The 17,928-nt window shown below is 47.0% G+C and overlaps 1 protein-coding gene across 2 annotated transcripts; it reads right to left on the bottom strand.

Annotated features, from left to right (window-relative positions):
- Positions 1-1,560: 1,560 nt before the first annotated feature.
- On the bottom strand, positions 1,561-17,121 carry kdm5c (lysine demethylase 5C). 2 transcript variants are annotated; one of them, XM_079741202.1, is made up of 29 exons: positions 16,802-17,121; positions 15,275-15,422; positions 15,112-15,189; positions 14,899-15,021; positions 14,612-14,782; positions 13,782-13,916; positions 12,031-12,087; positions 10,780-10,903; positions 10,169-10,470; positions 9,900-10,058; positions 9,638-9,757; positions 9,388-9,546; positions 9,112-9,293; positions 8,838-9,000; positions 8,629-8,748; positions 8,324-8,518; positions 7,999-8,180; positions 7,784-7,908; positions 7,547-7,694; positions 7,378-7,468; positions 6,347-6,729; positions 6,009-6,147; positions 5,649-5,828; positions 5,293-5,421; positions 4,091-4,837; positions 3,939-3,981; positions 3,238-3,437; positions 2,841-3,029; positions 1,561-2,748 (listed from the first exon to the last, which is right to left on the bottom strand). In XM_079741202.1, the coding sequence occupies exons 2-29, from the start codon at positions 15,416-15,418 to the stop codon at positions 2,740-2,742; spliced, it is 4,797 nt and encodes a 1,598-aa protein (XP_079597328.1). In that variant the 5' UTR covers positions 15,419-15,422; positions 16,802-17,121; the 3' UTR covers positions 1,561-2,739. The 2 variants fall into 2 exon arrangements, with proteins under 2 accessions (XP_079597328.1, XP_079597329.1); XM_079741203.1 differs by lacking the exon at positions 12,031-12,087.
- Between the last annotated feature and the right edge of the window lie 807 nt (positions 17,122-17,928).

A 17,928-nucleotide genomic window follows, 5' to 3' on the forward strand; every position in this document is an offset into this window, starting at 1 on the left:
TCGTGTACACGGTGCCTTTCCGACAGGCAGTCTTACTGTACAGTATGCTTTTTGTTAGACACGCATCAGGACAAGTCGCCACTGAAGAGCTGGATAGTAAGGCACATAACAACCAACACGCACACTCGTGTTGGAGAAGGGCACAACGTATTTGACAAGCACAGGAACGAATACCTATCGGATACATGCATAGGACAAAAGCACACAATTGAAGAAAATGTGGTACTATTTTCTGAACAAAATTTCTCGGTAATATTTTTAACCTGTCTGTATGGTACATTCTGATATAGTGGAAGGCGATGCTGAGCCATATGGGGCCGTTTGTAAACCTTTATTGCTGAAAAACTTTAAATCTTTATTTCTAAATCTAAATCATAAATATAAATTTAAATCTATATCCTAATTCTAAATCTATATTTTATTTTTAAATCTCGATCCTAAATCCATGTAACGCTTATTCTCCTACATATAGCCTACTAATTAGTTCTGATTTCTAACCAGTCATATTACTCGCATTAAGCAGGACAGCAGTTCAAGCTATTTGACATCTTCCCCACATCAATTGGCTATTTATCTTGTATTATGCAACGTGCCGTTGCAGCTGGGGTAACAGCAGCTCTGCAGGTCCGATCTACAGACATTATTCACACGCTGCTTTGGCATCGGCCTGCTGTCTGTGTCCGCATTTCCTGCCCAATGTAAGTGAAGCCTCCCCCGATTATATTACTGGATAGGATGATATGTATGAGAATAAGCATATCCGTTGTCTGGATATAGGATTTAGATATATTTGGATATAAAATGTATTATTAGGTTTAGGATTATATTTAAAATAGTTCTAATTTTAGTTGTTAAAACGTGAGATTAAAATTTCAGTGAGGTTTGGAGGGCTGTTTATTTGCTGAATTTAAGAAAAATTAAGCAACGCTTGAGCTAAATCTGTAACAAGTGAAGCACATTTTTGAGCAGCAACAGTTTACAAACGGCCCCACACAGATCCAGGCTATTTGATGCTTTGAGTGGTTATCATGGTCAACTATTCAATTCAATTATTATTTTCAATCATTCTAAACGCTTGTGCATATTGCAAACCTGAAGCTCTAGAAAATGTATTTAGCCTACATCGTTTAGAATAAGTTTGCAATAGGAATAGGATTTAATTTTTGTAATTATCATTTATGTTGTTTCAGGTACCAACCTTAACTTTGTTTTCTACAATTCTTACTGCTTTACATCTGGTGCCATGGCTTTGTTGGTTCATAAATTATTACAGTAAAGCAAACAATTATTTTACATTTCACTTCGATGCATGTTTGAAATCAAAAGATTTTTATCTTACATTTATCCTGGATTTATGTAACTGTGGATGTGGTGTCCCTGTAAAGGTGTTACTAGAATAGAAAATGTTTGTGCAGTTGTTCATTCAATATCGTCTGTAAAAGGTCTGTCTGCTATTCTAATGTTTGAACATTTTTTAAATAAAATATTGACTGTGCAAACGACTCCAAATATAAATTCTCTGCAAACAGAGGTGGCCATCAAGAAAGAATAGTCAAGATATCCTAAACAATTCTAAACCTTTATTTTCTAACAAGAGTGAAAAGAAACAAAATTCAACATTGAAATGAGAAGTTCATACACAAACTCACGACAACTGTGTGTCTGCAATATCAATAACAATAATAATAATAATAATATCCTTTCAACCCAGAAAACTGAATAAAATGTGATAAAGTGAGATACAGTGAAGAGTTACTTATGTTTATACAGAAAGAGAGAGAAAGAGGGGAGAGGAGTTATGAGAAGGGGAAACATCTTACCAAAGGGACTAAAAGGAGAGCGAGGACTGAAGGTAGAAAACAAAGCAACACATGGAGAGAGAAGAAGAGGTACAGATAAGGGTCTTGGGAAAGTAGCACCAAAAACATGAATGCCTGTTTTTTTACACTTCCCAAAACACTATGGTCTTCATAAGTCCCCATAAATAGCCTCTTGGAACACAATAGTCAATATATATATATATATACACACCATATATATATATATATTGATATTATAAAAGTTTAACCGTGGTGTGTTCACCTATTGCCTGTCATCACATACTGCCAACCGGACACTGGAGCTTCACGCCTGTCCCAAAAACACAAATAACAACCAAAGTTCATCCAAGTTTCTGCGGACAGTTCCTGGGGAAAGACGCGTGGTTGTGCCTTGAGATTAGCATTCGACTAAAACACCTCTGGGACAACACAGCATACTGACAGACCTCAGAGCGACAACTTAAGACCGAGACGCTGCCCCCCCAATACAACGACGCCTTCATTGGAAGAGACGGGGGGCCGAGGGCCCGGGGGGGCGAGGGGGTGGGCAGGTGGAGGGAAACGGGAGCAAAGGGTTAGGGTTAGGGTTAGCCTCCCTAACCCAAAGGGAGGCTCAGTAGACTTGATGGTGGTGGGTGGGGCTGGGGTCAGGGGCAGTGGAGTGTGGATGAATGGGCTCAGAACTATCAGCACTGTGTTAGTGTTTGAATGTAAGCGGGGGGGGTAACAGGGAGGGAGGTAGAGAGGGACGGAGTGGGGAGGGATGGAGTGGGGAGGGTTAGAGGGGAAGGCAGGTGGGAGGGAGGGGATGTCCTGCATCTCTAACGTCTTGGTGTAGTCTTCTGACGGAGAAAGATGCTTCATTCTGTTCCATTTTAACTGGATTCTGGTCCTTTCTGGGGTTCCACTGTGGACTGCATCACAAAACCTGGGAACACACACAAGAGCATGAAGACAGTGAGTTAGGAAGCTGTTGAATCTACAGCGGGCGGCCATTGAAACGGAGCCTGGGAACCTCACCTCTGTACGGGGCTGAATGGGTAAGCGGGGGGAGGGGCTGTGTCCGAGGGGGCGGGTCTTCTTGGACTCCGAGGCGTCCAGAGACTTGGGGCCTTCGTCTGGCCCGGAGCCACTCCTGTGACCCTTCCTCTTCCTCCTCGAGTCCTTGGCCCGCCCCCGACCAGCTCCTCTCTGCTCCTGAAGCTCAATCTGAGACGGCACGAGGTGGGACATTTAGCAAACCATGAAACAATAGAATACATACTACAGAACAATGGTGGAGCGTAAAGGATAAAAACATCCAACATCATTAAAGGATCGAGGTTCTGGAACACCCCCCTAGTTAAGACCGTAGGTGTATGATACAAGTCGCCTCTGCTCTCTGTGGCTCGTGGGGGGGGGGGGGGGGGTCTCTCACCTGGATGAGTGTGTGCAGCTTCTCCCTGGGGGGCACACCGTGGGCATGCAGGACTCGGTGGATGTTGTGGCTCTGGTCCAGGGAGACCTCCAGCAGGTCTCCCTCCAGCTCCAGCTCCTCCAGCCTGGCCCTGGTGGCCGGGGAGAGGTTCACCACCTGGCCCGGCAGGGAGGGTAGCAGGGGAAGCAGAGAGGCCACACCTGGGGTCCAGAGAGAGAGAGAGACTCATCAGGGGGGGGTTTAGCCTCACAGCAGAATCACAAACCTGAGGGCAGATTTTAGACAAAAGGCTGATGGAAAAAAAGCTCAACTCTGGCGGTGGGGCGGTTCACTTTCATGCACACATTTGTTTGGACCGATCGTGTTGCCGAGTGCGGGGATCTGAAAGCGTGTAACTGGCTAACAGTGACCAGACAAGGTGCTCCGTGGCTCGTCGGGTGTGGGATTCGCTTTATAATGAAGACCGACCCTGCCGTAACCGTGTCGGACTCTACTGACCTTCTCTAAGAAACACTTGGCTGATATTGAGGTCAGCAGGTAGAGTAGAGTGCACTGTGGCTGATTAACTTACTCTGGAGAACTTGCAGATTTTTTTGTATTATAATATTTTGCCCATCGATAGGTCGTAGATTTGGTCGAATTTCAGTCTACCAAGATGTATCTGGTTAACCACAGCCCTGGTATGTATAAACAATACTAACCTGTAATACTGGACTTCTTGCCGAGTCCATTTGCACATTCAGCCTGTGGGGAAGCACAAGGATGAGGTGAAATGAGGAAACCACAGCTGGAAGGATTCAATATGCTGCCGCTCCAAACCCCCTGAAGGGAAGCCTGGGACGACGTGCTTTACCTTGGCGCCGCTCACCTCCGTGTTCTTCTTGGGAGAGTCCGTGAGGTCGATGACTCCGTCCTCTCCCCCCTCAGAATCGGACAGCACGATCACAGCGTTCCCTTTGGGCTCCGTCTTGGCCTCCTCCTCCTCCGCCTCCTTCGTCGTCTCCTCGTCGCAGTGCAGACTCTCTTTGAGTTCCTGGAGCTTCTTGAGGGCCCGCTGGACCTCGGGCGTCTCCAGCGCCTCCTTGGCCCGGCCCTGCCAGTTGATGGCCCTCTCGGTGAGGCACTGCAGGGCCTCCCCCTCGGGGAGCCGCACCGGCAGCTTCTGCAGCGCCATCAGCAGGGCCAGGATGGTCTCCAGGCGGGGGCGCCGCGAGCGCAGGCACCGCGGGCACAAAAAGCGCGAGTCCCAGTCCCACCAGCAGAGCGGGTTCGACGCATGTGTGGAGGAGGAGGGGGGCACGACGGAGGGGAAGGGGACGCAGCCGCCGTGGAACCAGTCTTTACACAGCTGGCAGCGGAGCTGAGGGGCCCGCGGCAGCCCGCCGCACGCACACACCGCCGGGGGGCCGTGGGGGCCGCTGGGGCCCCCGTTCTCTTTGACAGAGTTCTGGGACTGGCCGGGGGCGTCCAGCTCCATGCCCTCCTCCGACCGCCCGTTCTCCTTGGCTGTGGCGTCTAGTCCGTCTTTAGACATGTTGGCCCTCTGCAGCCTGAGGAGGGCCTCCTTCTCCTGGTGCTCCCCCTCCTTGAAGGCCATCACCTGGAGGCGGAGCCGCAGGTCAGCAATGCACCATGAAGCACGCTGCTGCCCCGACACATACAGTATTCTACCTTCCTCTATATGAATTATCAATGATAACAAAATGAAATATACAGCTTTAATAATGCCCACACAATATACTACCTACATACAATACACTGCTTTAATAATGCTAAGGCAATGTACTGCCTCGAACTACAACGACAAATTGGGTTTGGGTAGAAATAGTCTTTAGGGGCAACGGGCCGAAGACAGGAGACCCTAGTGTCCCAGCACACCAACACGGGAGCATTTATTCTACAACACAGCCGAGTGAGTACAGTCGGTAAGTGTAGGCAGGTGGAGAACCATTCACCGAGTATGGGTGTGTGTGCTGGTTTACTGTACTGCTCAACACAGTGATCAATGTTATCAAGTAAAGGGCAGGGTGGCTCAGTGACTCTCTGTGGACTCACTATGGCCCCTGGGTCCCTGAGGTCCTGGGCAGAGAGGCCCAGAGTGTTGGAGTCTGAGTCGTCCGACGGGTCGTCCAGCGGCTCCGTCTCCTCCACCTTCTCCCTCCTCTTTGCACACGGACACAGAACCTGCAGGGGAGGGCTGCACTTCAGAGCATGTTGATAGCCCATCGTGTTTGCCTGCAATAGCCTTGCAGGCAGACTTACTTTAATATTACTATTGTGCCTTTGACGTGCGCTTCTTAAGTTTTCCTTTGAAGACGAAGAAAGTACTTTTCCATCCATATATCCATCTCTTAATACGAAGCCTCTTCACAGACCTGTCGGTGAGTTCATTGGCCTCTCCTCCCACTTACCTCCAGCAGGCTGTGCTGGCTGCTCTTCTTCAGGAAGGTCTTGGTGGCCTTGTCCTTCCAGGAGTGGGCGCTGGCCACCTGCACCTCCAGCTGCCGCAGCTCCTCCATGCACACGGGCAAGTCCCTGCCGATGGCCACCAGGCCCTCCAGGTCGTCCAAACACGGATAGTGCTCCCCGTTCTGCAACACAACCGACCAGTGGACGACGTGATTGCATGCAACAACGCCTGGGTGTTATAGCGCCATCCTGTGGCGGTCCTCTTCCCTGAGTCGGGGTTACCTAAACATTATCTCCCAGCATTTGTTCATAGGAAAAGAACCCTCATTGGCGTGGATCAGAAAGAAAGTGGGTGTCTTTACCTGGATCTCCTCTAGGTCGGTCACCCAGGCGCGGGCTCTGCTGAGGCAGCCCTGCAGAGAGAGTATGTTGGGCAGCTTGACCGGGATGAGCTGAGCCTCGTTCACTATAGCCTCCAAGGTGGACAGAGCATGCTTTTGCCTGCGGAAGACACAGAGACAAGGGTCATGTGAAACGGAGCCACACTGAACCGTCGTCACACATCTCTCTTCCACTAGCGCGGTGTGTTATGGTGTAACGGTGGGAAAGCTGCACAAAAACACATGCGCTTTTCTATGAGGGATTCCAGGAGCAGGGGCAGGAGCGAGGGGGTCGTGGTGGCAGAGGAGAGTGGTCTCACCGCTGCTCCAGGCAGATCTGGGCCTTCTCCTCCCAGCGCTCTGCGATGGTGAGCAGCTCCTGCAGCTCCGCCATGGCCGTCTCCACCGAGACGCTCTGGGACACGCCGCAGCCGGCCTCCATCAGGCTTCGGAGCATCGCCAGGGTGACCTCTCCCCGGTCCCCTGCTTCAGCACCCAGGGTCCGCCGCACCTCGCTCAGCCAGCTGCCCTGCGCCTGCTGCCCCTTGAGCAGGTCACACTCCGGGACCAGCACGGGCAGACCGGCCCCTCGGTCCAACAGGGCCTGCAGCTGGTCCGGGCCCGGGGAGTCCCTCCTCCAGTCCCGGTCGCTGATCAGAGCCTTGGCCTGGCCCTGGAACTCCTTGACGGTCTGCAGGACGGCCTGGAGAAGCAAGGACATTGGTATCTAAGGTTTGCTTTCATGCGGGTTACCTGCCGAACTACTAGGGCTGAACGATTTGGGAAATCTAATAGTTTCGACCAATATTGCGAATGAGATTTAGCATGCCATTTGTCTTTTCATAGTTCCTCATGTTCTTTATTATTCACTAAACAAGCAATAAATCATCCTATAGTATGACAATCACAACATTGGAAGCAGTCAACATATAAACTGCCCTTTCCTTTAGGCCAGGCCTATGTGTTGAGATGAATTGATATTATAACATCTTTATTTAACTATTGAATTGTAAAATAAAAATAAATACGAATCTCACCGATCTTCAGTCAGTAACAAAACAATTTTTTGTTTTCACGCCAGCCTTTGTGATTTGCTAATTGTGTTCTATTACATTGCGATTTTGGTTTGAATTCCGAATAATCCTTCAGCCCTACTCACTACACAAGAATTCAAGTTAACACTCATGCCCTGCCAATGCCCACGGCAAGGGCACTGCATCTGGAGTTGGTTCCCAGGTGCTGGATTCACACTTAAAAATCGAATTGGAAAGATGAATCATAAACGTAGACCTGATCATTGACATAGCATGTTGACCTCCTAAAGCTTCCCATGTGAGGAGTTTCATCTTACCTGCACCTCTTCCATCTGGGTCACCACACAGGGCAGGTTCTGCATGGTCTCCACCAAAGACTTCAGCGCTGCCAGTGTAATCTTAGCTCCGCTGAAACCCAGCCACAAGCACCAGTCAGTTTACACTACCGGAGCCATCAGCGGTACTTTATGTGTGGAAGCACCGTACCTGGTCTTGGAGTAGCTAAGAAGCTCAGTGCTGCTCAGCTGGCATTGCTGGACGTCTTTGAGAACAGTGTTTAGTTTGTAGAGGAGCTCGTTGTCTGGAAACTTTTTCTCTGATGCTTCGGCCTTCAGCAGCTCCAAGTCGGCAATCGCTGCAAGGAAGAAGAAAATAGGGAACATATATTTTAGCTGATTTTTGATTTCAATGCAAACATTTGAATAAAACTACAAACATATTTACCTATCTTGTTTCCCTCTTCATGTTCAAGTGCCTCCTTGACTCTGTTTGCCCAGGAATCAAATGACTCAGAGCGGACTTTAAGACGGTGCAACATGGCCAGCAACTCATCCAGCGTGTATCTGTACCTGCAGGGGGAAATGTCAGGAGATTAAAAGAAGCCAGCGATAGACTATAAAGTCATGGATGTGGAATGTTATCTGATGTCCTCTGCGTACCTGAGGTAGAGCTTGTCTGTAGGGCAGTTACATAGGTCCTGAGTGTGATAGAGACAGACCACACGTTCTGGACAGTTGGAGCAGGCCAGGGCAGAGAGGAAGCAAGTCGTCTTGCACATGTCACACTGTCTCTCGTCATCAGGGAGCAGTTCAAACGCCTCTCTCTCCGCCTCGGTGATGCCCTGGAGGTGTTCAAGAAATAAAAGACAAAAAACGGCTTGGTTATTTTGGAAGATCACAAGATCACAGTCTGTGCCCTTCAAACAAATCACAGAAGCACTAAAGGACCGCTTGATGCTCATCCACGCTTTTCCACGCATCTCACCCTTTCCATCAGCCCCTTGCGGAGCTTTCTTTCCTCCTGGACGATGATGAACATCTCCCGGTGGGTGGCAGCTGCCAGGTTGAGGTCTAGCCTCTCTGGGCAGGCTGCCATTTTACAGGTGAGCTCTTCGTGGGAGAACACGCAGTACCTCCGTAGGCGTCGGTAGTGCTCGATGCAGGAGCGCCCGGCTGGCAGCTGAGAGCGAGGAGGAGATGATAACAGAGAGAGAGGGTTAGTAATAGGCTTGAACTATTGATAAGTAATTCCTAGCGGTAATGGAGGTGCAATAATGGATTGCCGAATACCCAGTCTGCAGTGCAGAAATTGACAGCTTCAGCAAAGTTGTATCCTTGGTTGAAGCCACTGTGGTAGGCTCTGGGGAAGGTGATGACAAACTCCCCGGCACACTGGTTAGTGCGCACTACCTGCAGGGCAAAGACCTTGATGGTAAGGGCATGAAGAGGTAGAGAGTTTAGGGGAGTTGGGGGGCATGCGGTCAGCAGGAGCCACGTACCGGGACCCCGTGGGCCATGAGGATGTTGGGGTTCATGATGGTGACCAGCTGGTGCAGGAGGTCGGGCTGGGAGTCAAAGAGCTCCGGCGTCAGCTTCTTCATCACCTCCTCGAGCCGCTCCGCCGCCACGGAGGGCACGCCATACCAGGTCTTGGGTTCCCCCCTGAAGACCAACACAGAAAAATGAGCAGGAGAACAGCGACCATCGCCCGCTGTTAACCAGAGTACACATGTAACGTAGGCTTGCTGAGCGCAAAAAAGGACAGGCGGTCACCAGTGCAGGTAGTTGATGGAGTAGCTCCAGTGGTCTTCGATATGCCAGCAGAAAGCCGAGAACACCATGCCCACGTAGAGCCAGGGCACCTTCATCCCAGAGATGTCGGCGTTGATATGGCACAGCACCGACTGCTCCAGCACAGGCATCACGTTCAGGTTCCAGCCAGAACGGGAATACTCCTGGAAAGAACCGCAGCACAGCGAGCCCTTACACCGGTGCTCTGGAGGACCAGAATATTGTCGGCCTCAGGTAGTCCTCAATTGTGGAACTTACCTCTTCCTCGCTGGAGAGGAGGCGCAGCCCGGTGTTCATGGGGAAGCCACTGCCAAACTCCTTGGAGTGAATGTCTGCGCCGTACTCCACAGTAACATCCTCCTCGATACTACTCACCAGCCTCCAGAACTCTCTCTCCACCAGCTCAGTGGGAACCATCTAAATATCGCAGAGGTTACAAAATATCACATTTGAGTGGCGCCTCACAGAATCAGGCCTTTGAGTGGATGTGTACCGAGGGTTCACTTACATGCACAGGCATGTTGAAGTAATCTGCTTTAAAGGCATCTGCCATCTCCCCAAAACTCTGCAGGCTGTATTCTCGTGTGGCCTGTTCAAAGCCAAAGGCTTCATTCGGCCTCTTGCACTCCTAAAGAGAAACAAGCAGGAAGGTTTAATATAGCAGGCAGTGAGCGAAGCTGGCTTTTTAGTGGATTCTGCACATACTGGTAAACTTGGAACTATCCGTTATGAACCTAAGACAAGCGTTCCTTTTGACAGGACTGACATACCTCTGCAACACATTTGGGACATCGCCAGTTGCCTTTGGGGGGTTCTGTGAGTGGGGGCAGCAGACAGAATGTGTGGTAGTTGTCCTCACAGCCGTCGCACAGCAAGAGCTTCTCGTCGTCATCCCCGCGGCCACACATCCGACACACAAAGGAGTCCACCTGACGCACAAACCATGAGGAGAGGTTTAATGACCCGCCGATGGCGTTCACTACACTTTTTTCTTTTTAATTCACAGATCAACCACGACGGCCCCATGGGTTGTCCTTACAAACTGTGGGTTGTTGATGTTGCGCCTTAGCCTCATGGTCATCTTGGTACAGGGGCCTTCTTTTGGCCCCCCTTCGTCGTCCTCCTCCTCTTCGTCATTCTCATCTTCTTTAACGTCCTTGACATTCGACTCCTCCTTCTTCACCTCAAGCTTGACCCCAGCAGGGGGCAGCGAGGGGCTGGACAGGTTCTCGCCCGCCTCCTTCTTCAGACCCCCCCGCGGCTCTGTGGTGGCCGCCAGGTCCGGGGGAGCTGCTGCTGTGGACACCTTGTCCTTGACCGTGACCGTCTGTGGCAGCTCTTCTGCAAAGGAGCATCATAGACGGCTCAGTTCACAGTTCACAGGGGAACTCACCTAACCACTAGTGTTCAGGAACTACAATGGGTGGCTTGCAGCGATGAGCATCTATTAGCTAATTGGCCAATGAGACTTTATTACATCTAGTTGAGGATATTTATGGACTCTCTCTGGCCAGACTTAAACAAAATTAACAATAAAAGTGTTTAAGCCTAATTTGCCCCTTGGGGATCAATAAACTCGATTTGTTTATATCTCAACTGAGAAAAGGATATCTAAACATCCTCTGTATACTGTAGTGAGGAGGCATCTACCTTTCTTCCGGATGCTCTTGTCTCTGGCCATCAGACCCAGGCCCATCATCTTAGGCCCCGCCCCATAGATCTGCAGCTTCTTCAGCTCTGGGTTCTTCTCTATGTCCTCCTCTGTGGGTTCAGGCTAGGGGGTAGAATGAACGGGTTAGCTTAGGAGTACCAAACCATCTGCCATGACTCAAAAGCACACAGACAGCCAAGCCAAGGAGACACATCTCGGGTGATGGCACGATAGCATAGTGATGCATCAGAACGTGGGCCTAGGCTGAGGTTAGATAGGAAGGGAAATGTTAGCCTACAACGTTGTGAAAAGTTTGAAGAACCGATAATGTGAGAAACGGAGCAACCACCACCAGTAACACCCATACACTTGAAAAGTAAAGAAAACCAAAAAAAAAGTACCAAACACAATGCAACGCGTCAATTGAACTGCACAGTCATTTATGAGTCGTAATATCTACTTGCATTATGGGCAAGTATTGCAAATACTTGACAATCTTTCAAGAGATTGTGTAACCACCACCAAGAAAAACGTGTTAATCGAACCTACAGGCTTTTTTAGATTGAGAGATGCAGTCCAGTGGCACGCATGCAGCTACACAACAATGCCAAACTAAAGAGACAGCTGAAACCAAACAGCCCGGCATACACAGCCCAGCATTTATGCAAACCAAGCAACGTCAAAGACAAAAAACGAGTTGCAGAGTTAAAAGAAAGGAGGGTCCATACACACTTAATGGAGGGGCTTTGAAGACCTAACTCAGCTCAATTGGGGTGAACTAGACTAAGATTTATGTACATGCTTTGCGAGGATTTAAGTTTAAATGTTTGCCAGTTCTTTATGAAGGGGAACTCATCTAGTCCATAGAATCTTCCCATGTAGATTTGGATACATTTACATGGTGTTACAATGGAGTGAAATGGGACAATTTTACTTAAAAAAAATTCAGAGAGGTCCATTACAATATAAGTGGAAACAAATGATTGATGTTTCCAAGAATAGCGACTCTGCCTCAAACATGAAGCTCTGGCGACAAATCTTGGTTGCTAATACCCTTAAAAAACATTTTTTGATTTGCATCATTACGACTCAACCACCTGGCGTATCGCATCCCTGACAGTGTTTGTTGTTGCAGTTAGTGGAAAGGTGAAAGTATAGAGCTTTGGCGAAGGCGTGAGTCTAGGAAAGGAAAGCGAGGCACGAAGGTAGAGGGCTGGAGAAACTGAGCTTGTGTGCTCAGGAAGCAGTACCGCAGAGCTGAGTGGAGGGCCAGCGGAGAGAGGATGGGGGGCCAGATCCTCTGGACCCTGCAAGGGGAACAATACAGGCAACGATAAACTAAGACAGGCGGGGGACAGGGGACGAGAGAGGGTGAGCGATAAGAGACCTGAACCGGTTGAGCAACCACAGGAAATGGAGAGGAGACTCAAACTCACGACTAGGATAATGATTCAACTGTGAGCGTTCACAATAGTCATGTATCTTTCATGTAAATGTCCTTTCCGAACATTTAAGGAAATTCTTCGGATCACATTAAAATAAAAAATGATATTGCATTAGGATACAAATTGTCCAACATTCAGACAACAAAGCATTTGAAACATTTGAAAAAGGAATCGTTGAGACCTTAAAGTTTATATTAGGGTCAATATTAAAAATGACATTAAGAGTTAGTTCAAATAACGATACTATGGTAAGAAATCAGCTATCAATTCTAAATGTAAATCTTAAATTGAAGTCCTATAACATGGGAGTTTGTTTTCCTAATATAGAAGAGGCAAATAAAAGAAACAGCACTAAAAAACAGCCACTAGAAATAGGTGGATTATAAATGTGGCAGCAGATGAAATGCATACTTCTTAACAGGCCGGGAAATGCAGTGAGGCAGTAATGACGGGTTAAAGAAGGAGTACGGAGCAGAGAGCAGAAGCAGCGGTGCAGCATGGAAGGATAAAGCAGGCATGCAGGCCACATTCTTGAAGGCATCATATTCACACTTTTCATGTTCAACTTCATTAAGAGACAAGAAATAAGCCAGAACAGAATAACCCACTAACATACAAAGTTGCTAAACCAAACCAAACCAGGCATTTGTTTTGAGAACCCTAAATGCAGATTCTTGTCTCCAGCCACACTGTTACCATATCAGGCTTTTCACAGTCAACTTATCTCGGCAAACAGACATTGCAGCAGCATGTATGGAAATGATAACATGAGATAACAAACATAATAAAACGGGGGGTGTCGTGTATCCCAACACAAGTAGTCTTTTATGTAGAAGCTTGAATGCATGCTCCTTTAATTTAGAAATAGCATTCCATTTCCTATGAGTAACAGCCAATAAAAAAAGAGCAACAAAAGGGAAGGCCTGAAGGCATCAAATGTTCAGCATGTTTTTATTACTAGGTCACCAAATGGAGATAGTACTATCAGTAGAATAGAATTAACCTTAAGGACATGATGAGCAGAGAGAAACCATCACAGATAGAGCAGTCAGAACCTGATTAAACATCATCTGTTATTTATCAGACTAGGTTATATTGTTGTGTAACTTTGGGATTGCCTATTGATCGCTTTATCGTTTTTCAGTTCTGATTATTATTACCCACAATACAAAACCACAATTACATTAATCAAACGAAGTATGCTAGACTTAAATTATATCAAACTGATAATTTTTATTACCAAACGGTCTTCAAGCCTGTTTTAATGCTTTGATACACAGCTATAAAAATAGAGAGGAAATAAATGCATCTGGCATTAGGTATAGATTACTGTACAATCTAGCGAGGCTTCAGTGCACCAAACTCTATTTGCAACCACATGGGAACAGGAAAAATAGCAAAGTTGACCATCAACTAAACTGATTTTAAGGGTGGAGGGGCATCCCCAGAAAAACTCATCGTCTGTAATCTGTTCTGAACTCTCCAGCCCTGAGATAAGTGAAAGGCAAGGCGGGGCCTTAATGATACACTGGACCATTTGATGTTTTTGCACTCACATCTGGCTGGCAGCGGTTAGCCCTTCGTCCGTAGCTGTTCATCTTGGAGGGCTGGACAGACTGGCGCAGAGGGATGGAGTGTGGCTTGTACTCTCTGTCCACCTCCTCGCCGTCATAATGCTTTGGCTTGCAGTTCTACAACAGGGGGAATATACAAAAGGTTTAGTATGTGATGACTATAAAGGGTAGTTAACTATTTCGACCAAAATGTTCATTGTATGCTCCGTGGGTCCAGGAGACAAAACGATAACAGAGCGATCAGGCATGAAGAGACAAAAAAAAACAGCAGTGTGGCTGTTAGTGATAAACTGTGTACATAATCATTAAACTGAGCACAGTACTTCCTACCAGATATCGAAATACAGTTTAACAATAAAGTTGAAAGCAATGAATAACCAGAAGTTAGGACTACACCTTTAGTTTGATTGCATTGCAACTGTGAGCAACACAAGCTAACTTGCTTGTGTCTAGATACAATTGCCATAAGAAATCCCCAGTCTTCGTCATTTTTGGAGTCATTCAAATCATTTTAATGTTCTGGCCAGATAATGCTGGTATGCATTGTGAAACACTATGTAATTATCTTCATCCGATTTTACTTGGGAAGGAAGTAGGAACCCAGCTGTCAAGTTCTAGTCAACAGCAGAACTGGTTATGGTGTCAAGACACCGCCCCCTTGATTTGGTTGAAAAAGCTATAACTGCTCCACATCACGCAGTGCTTACAATATATTTAATATGCAACAAGTTTGGTCCCCATATGTCTGCATCTCACAATGTCGCTGTCTGAATGTACAGCAACAGGAGAGTTGAGCGTGAGCAGAGTTTTACCGTCAGGCTGGCACCGGAGTGGAACATTTCAAAGGGGTAGACGATCCTCTCATAGTGTGAGCGTAAGAGGGAGCCTATGTTCTTCCCGGGAGGGTAGCCCAGCCGCTGGGCCACACGGGCCCAGCGGCGCTCCTTACACACCAGGTCAAAGCCTCCTTCATCTGTTACGATCTGGGAAAGGATGAAAAACACATACAATTAATTAAAAATCCAACCAGGAACAAAGAGCATCACATAACACAATGAATAAAGATAACAGCTTTCTTTAACAGCATTAGATTTAACACCTTTGACAAGCTGAAAAGGTCAAGGATGCGCCTTTCGATGTTTGGGATTTTCAAGGAGGATCCCTGGATTTCCCAAAACTTGGCAATGCGGTCCAAGTAGTTTAACTTCACCCGGGTTTCCGCCTGGAAATGGGATGAAAAAGCACTGATTACAAGTTCACTCCCACAAACATTAGTCTGTCCACAAAGCACAGAAGGAGACAAGGGTCAAACCTCAAGCTCATTGAGCCTCTGGATACGGGGAGTGAAGCGGAAAGTATCCAGCTCCACTGAGAAGGGCGGTTGCCAGTCCTATAGAGAATTGACATCAAAGTCATCTTTTGATCCATCAATTTGAATTAATTACTTGAACATCATAAGATAGATGAACATTTACCGCTGGGGGCCGGATCTTGCAAATTCCCGACTTTTCTGCGATTGGACGGATCTTGGCAATGTAACCAAGAGGGTCCTGAAACTCTTCCCATGATGGCTCAAACACCGGGCACTCCGGAGGAGGCACAAACTCTTCCCCTTCCATCACCCTGGCAACAGAGAGAAAATGTTCAACTAAGTTAATTACAAGCATACACAGTGGAAGGCCATAGTTTTGAATCATATTTGGGGCAATGGCTTTATTTTCCATAGGTTTAGGACATCAGTATTCAAAATAAGTTGTGGATTAATTAATATAGAGCCATAATTATTCACAAAAAAATCCCCAAAGGGGGGCACATTCATGAAAACGTGTCATGTGAACATTTCAACATATTAGATGGACGTTTCAATTATCTATAGCCTTTGCACTTCACAAGAGCCAGTTTGATTTATACCTGGTAGGCCCTACCAGCACTTTACAGCAACAACACAGATCTGAGGTTAACTTCCGTTGGGGGGGGGGGGGGGGGGGGGAAGCCTGAGACTGAGACTGGTCTAAGCTCACCCCTTCCCCCAACATTACAGACACAACAAAACAAAAACACCCGTGAATCCAACAAGGATCATTAGGACACAAACTTACACAAACATATAAATAAACATGGATAAATTGAGTAGTGCGTGAGCAACACACACCAGCACACGAAGTCTGTCGTTACGTCAAAGTATAGAAAATATTTACAAAAGTCCAAACATAAAGACAACCATGTGTCGAGAGAAGACGATGGTCTATTCAAGTCGGCACGTGTACTGGACCGTCTGTACTCAATACTGACCAAATTTGGGACTAAGTCGCTCAAACTATCATATCTGGTGCTTGACGGGCCTAAAAACAAACAATGGCGTTGAAACCACGAACCCAAGAATCGAGGCCAACTACAGCATCACTACTCCAAGGTGGTTAACGACTGATGCCTTCATTTACAAAACACACATCTAGAAGACCACTGACCGTCGGTATAGTAATACAGAACTATATCCACGAATAAACCAAGCGTTAACCCGAGACACTGGTGGTGTGGAATAAAATAATCAAGTGAGAAGTACTCATACGCTAGCAAGAGTGACACCATGAGCTCCAGAGACGTTTTCCACAAATATGTGCATATAGACATGAAAGTTCACATGACGTCCAAAATATACAACTGTCGTACTATGATCCTATCCCCATCGACACGTCTGGAGGTCTTGAGGGGTTCGCAGGGCCCGGGGTCACAGGGAGTGAGGATGCTGTCGGTAGCGTTTGCGGCCTCCACTTTCAGCCAAGTACAATCACCTCCCACCACGGTCTAGGTAAGCAGCTAGCACTAGCAGGACTGACGCTAGCGAAGGGAACTTGACTTGACAACGCTAATGACGTTAGCGTCCGTAGCCAATTACCAAGCGTTAGCTACACACGTAACAATGGCTATAGTGAGAAAATAAACAACGGTCCAAAATTGGACACACATGACATTTTTGGCTTGATTAAACAGTCGCTACTGACCCGTAGACACCTCGATGTCCCGGGGAATGATGAGGGTTGGTAGCGACTGCCCTTCCTCTGTTGTGATTTCTCTGGTGGTTAGCTCACGTTGGACAGCTGTGGTCGGTCCAGTTGGCTAGCTACTGCTAGCAACTAAAGTTGGCCGTTTTACAGCTTATTCCACCATATAGCACCGTCCCATTAGAAACATAGGCGAAAGGGACGGACCGTATGCGCGTGTTTCACTTCAGAAAAAAAATCTTAAACTAAAAAGGATGACACTATTAATCCAATTTATGATCAACACCATCTCTGCCTTAGGATCATCCTATCTTCCTTAACAAGACGCCATTTTAGTTTTTTTTCTCACGGCCGAAGCACAGCCCCGAGTCTCGAGACGAGTATCTACGTCAGAATCACAACAGAGCTAATGCCGTGTGAGGAATGTAGCGTTATCCCGGTCTGTAAAATCGCAATTTCCGTCTCTTACTTCCTATGTGCGGTGTACGCTAGTTAACAGTGATCAGAGCAGAGAGATAAGAACAAAAACCTCACAAAAATAACAACATCAAGGAAAAGGATAATTATCTGGAGTTTGAACGAAAAATGGCAAAGAAATATCCCAAAACATGTAACGGAAACGGATATCCCTTTATTGTCAGTCCCGCCCTCTCTTGCAGCTAAACCAATTTAACAGAAGGTCCCACCCTCTCCTGCCTGTAATCGCCATTTGGAGTATCCCGTTCCAGGCGTTCCGACGCGAACGCATGGGAACGAGGTTGCCACTTAAGAGCAGGACAGGGAATCATAATTTTTTTCAAAGGGTCCGTTTAGAGATACACTAATTCACAACAAAAGTACAGAATGTCAGCATATAAAATGTGTGTTTCACTCTGTTAACGCTCATTTATATATGCTTGTACTCTTGTTTGCATTGTTCGTGGCTCATACATTTGATATATGGACATCGCCACATAATAATAAGTAGCGAATCAATGAGAGACGGCCCATCTTTTATCTCTGTTACCGATGGACACCTCACTCGTTATGTACAATTGTCAAAAATGTAACCTTTTATTTTATTGCTACATGTTTAAAGCTAGTCTTAAATTTTATTTAGCTTTCACTAAGTTTATGACTAGGCAAAT

This window comes from Pollachius pollachius (assembly GCF_949987615.1).
Source record: "Pollachius pollachius genome assembly, chromosome: 8".
Taxonomy (NCBI): domain Eukaryota; kingdom Metazoa; phylum Chordata; class Actinopteri; order Gadiformes; family Gadidae; genus Pollachius; species Pollachius pollachius.

Bases quoted from the DNA above. Each gene is read 5' to 3' on its own strand.
- kdm5c (XM_079741202.1), bottom strand. From the start codon at position 15,418: ATGGAAGGGGAAGAGTTTGTGCCTCCTCCGGAGTGCCCGGTGTTTGAG. The intron at 13,917-14,611 runs GTAAAACTCTGC...CCCCTGTTGTAG, and splicing joins ACTCCGGTGCCAGCCTGACG to AACTGCAAGCCAAAGCATTA. The intron at 9,758-9,899 runs GTATGTCAGTCC...GTTTCTCTTTAG, and splicing joins GTCCCAAATGTGTTGCAGAG to GAGTGCAAGAGGCCGAATGA.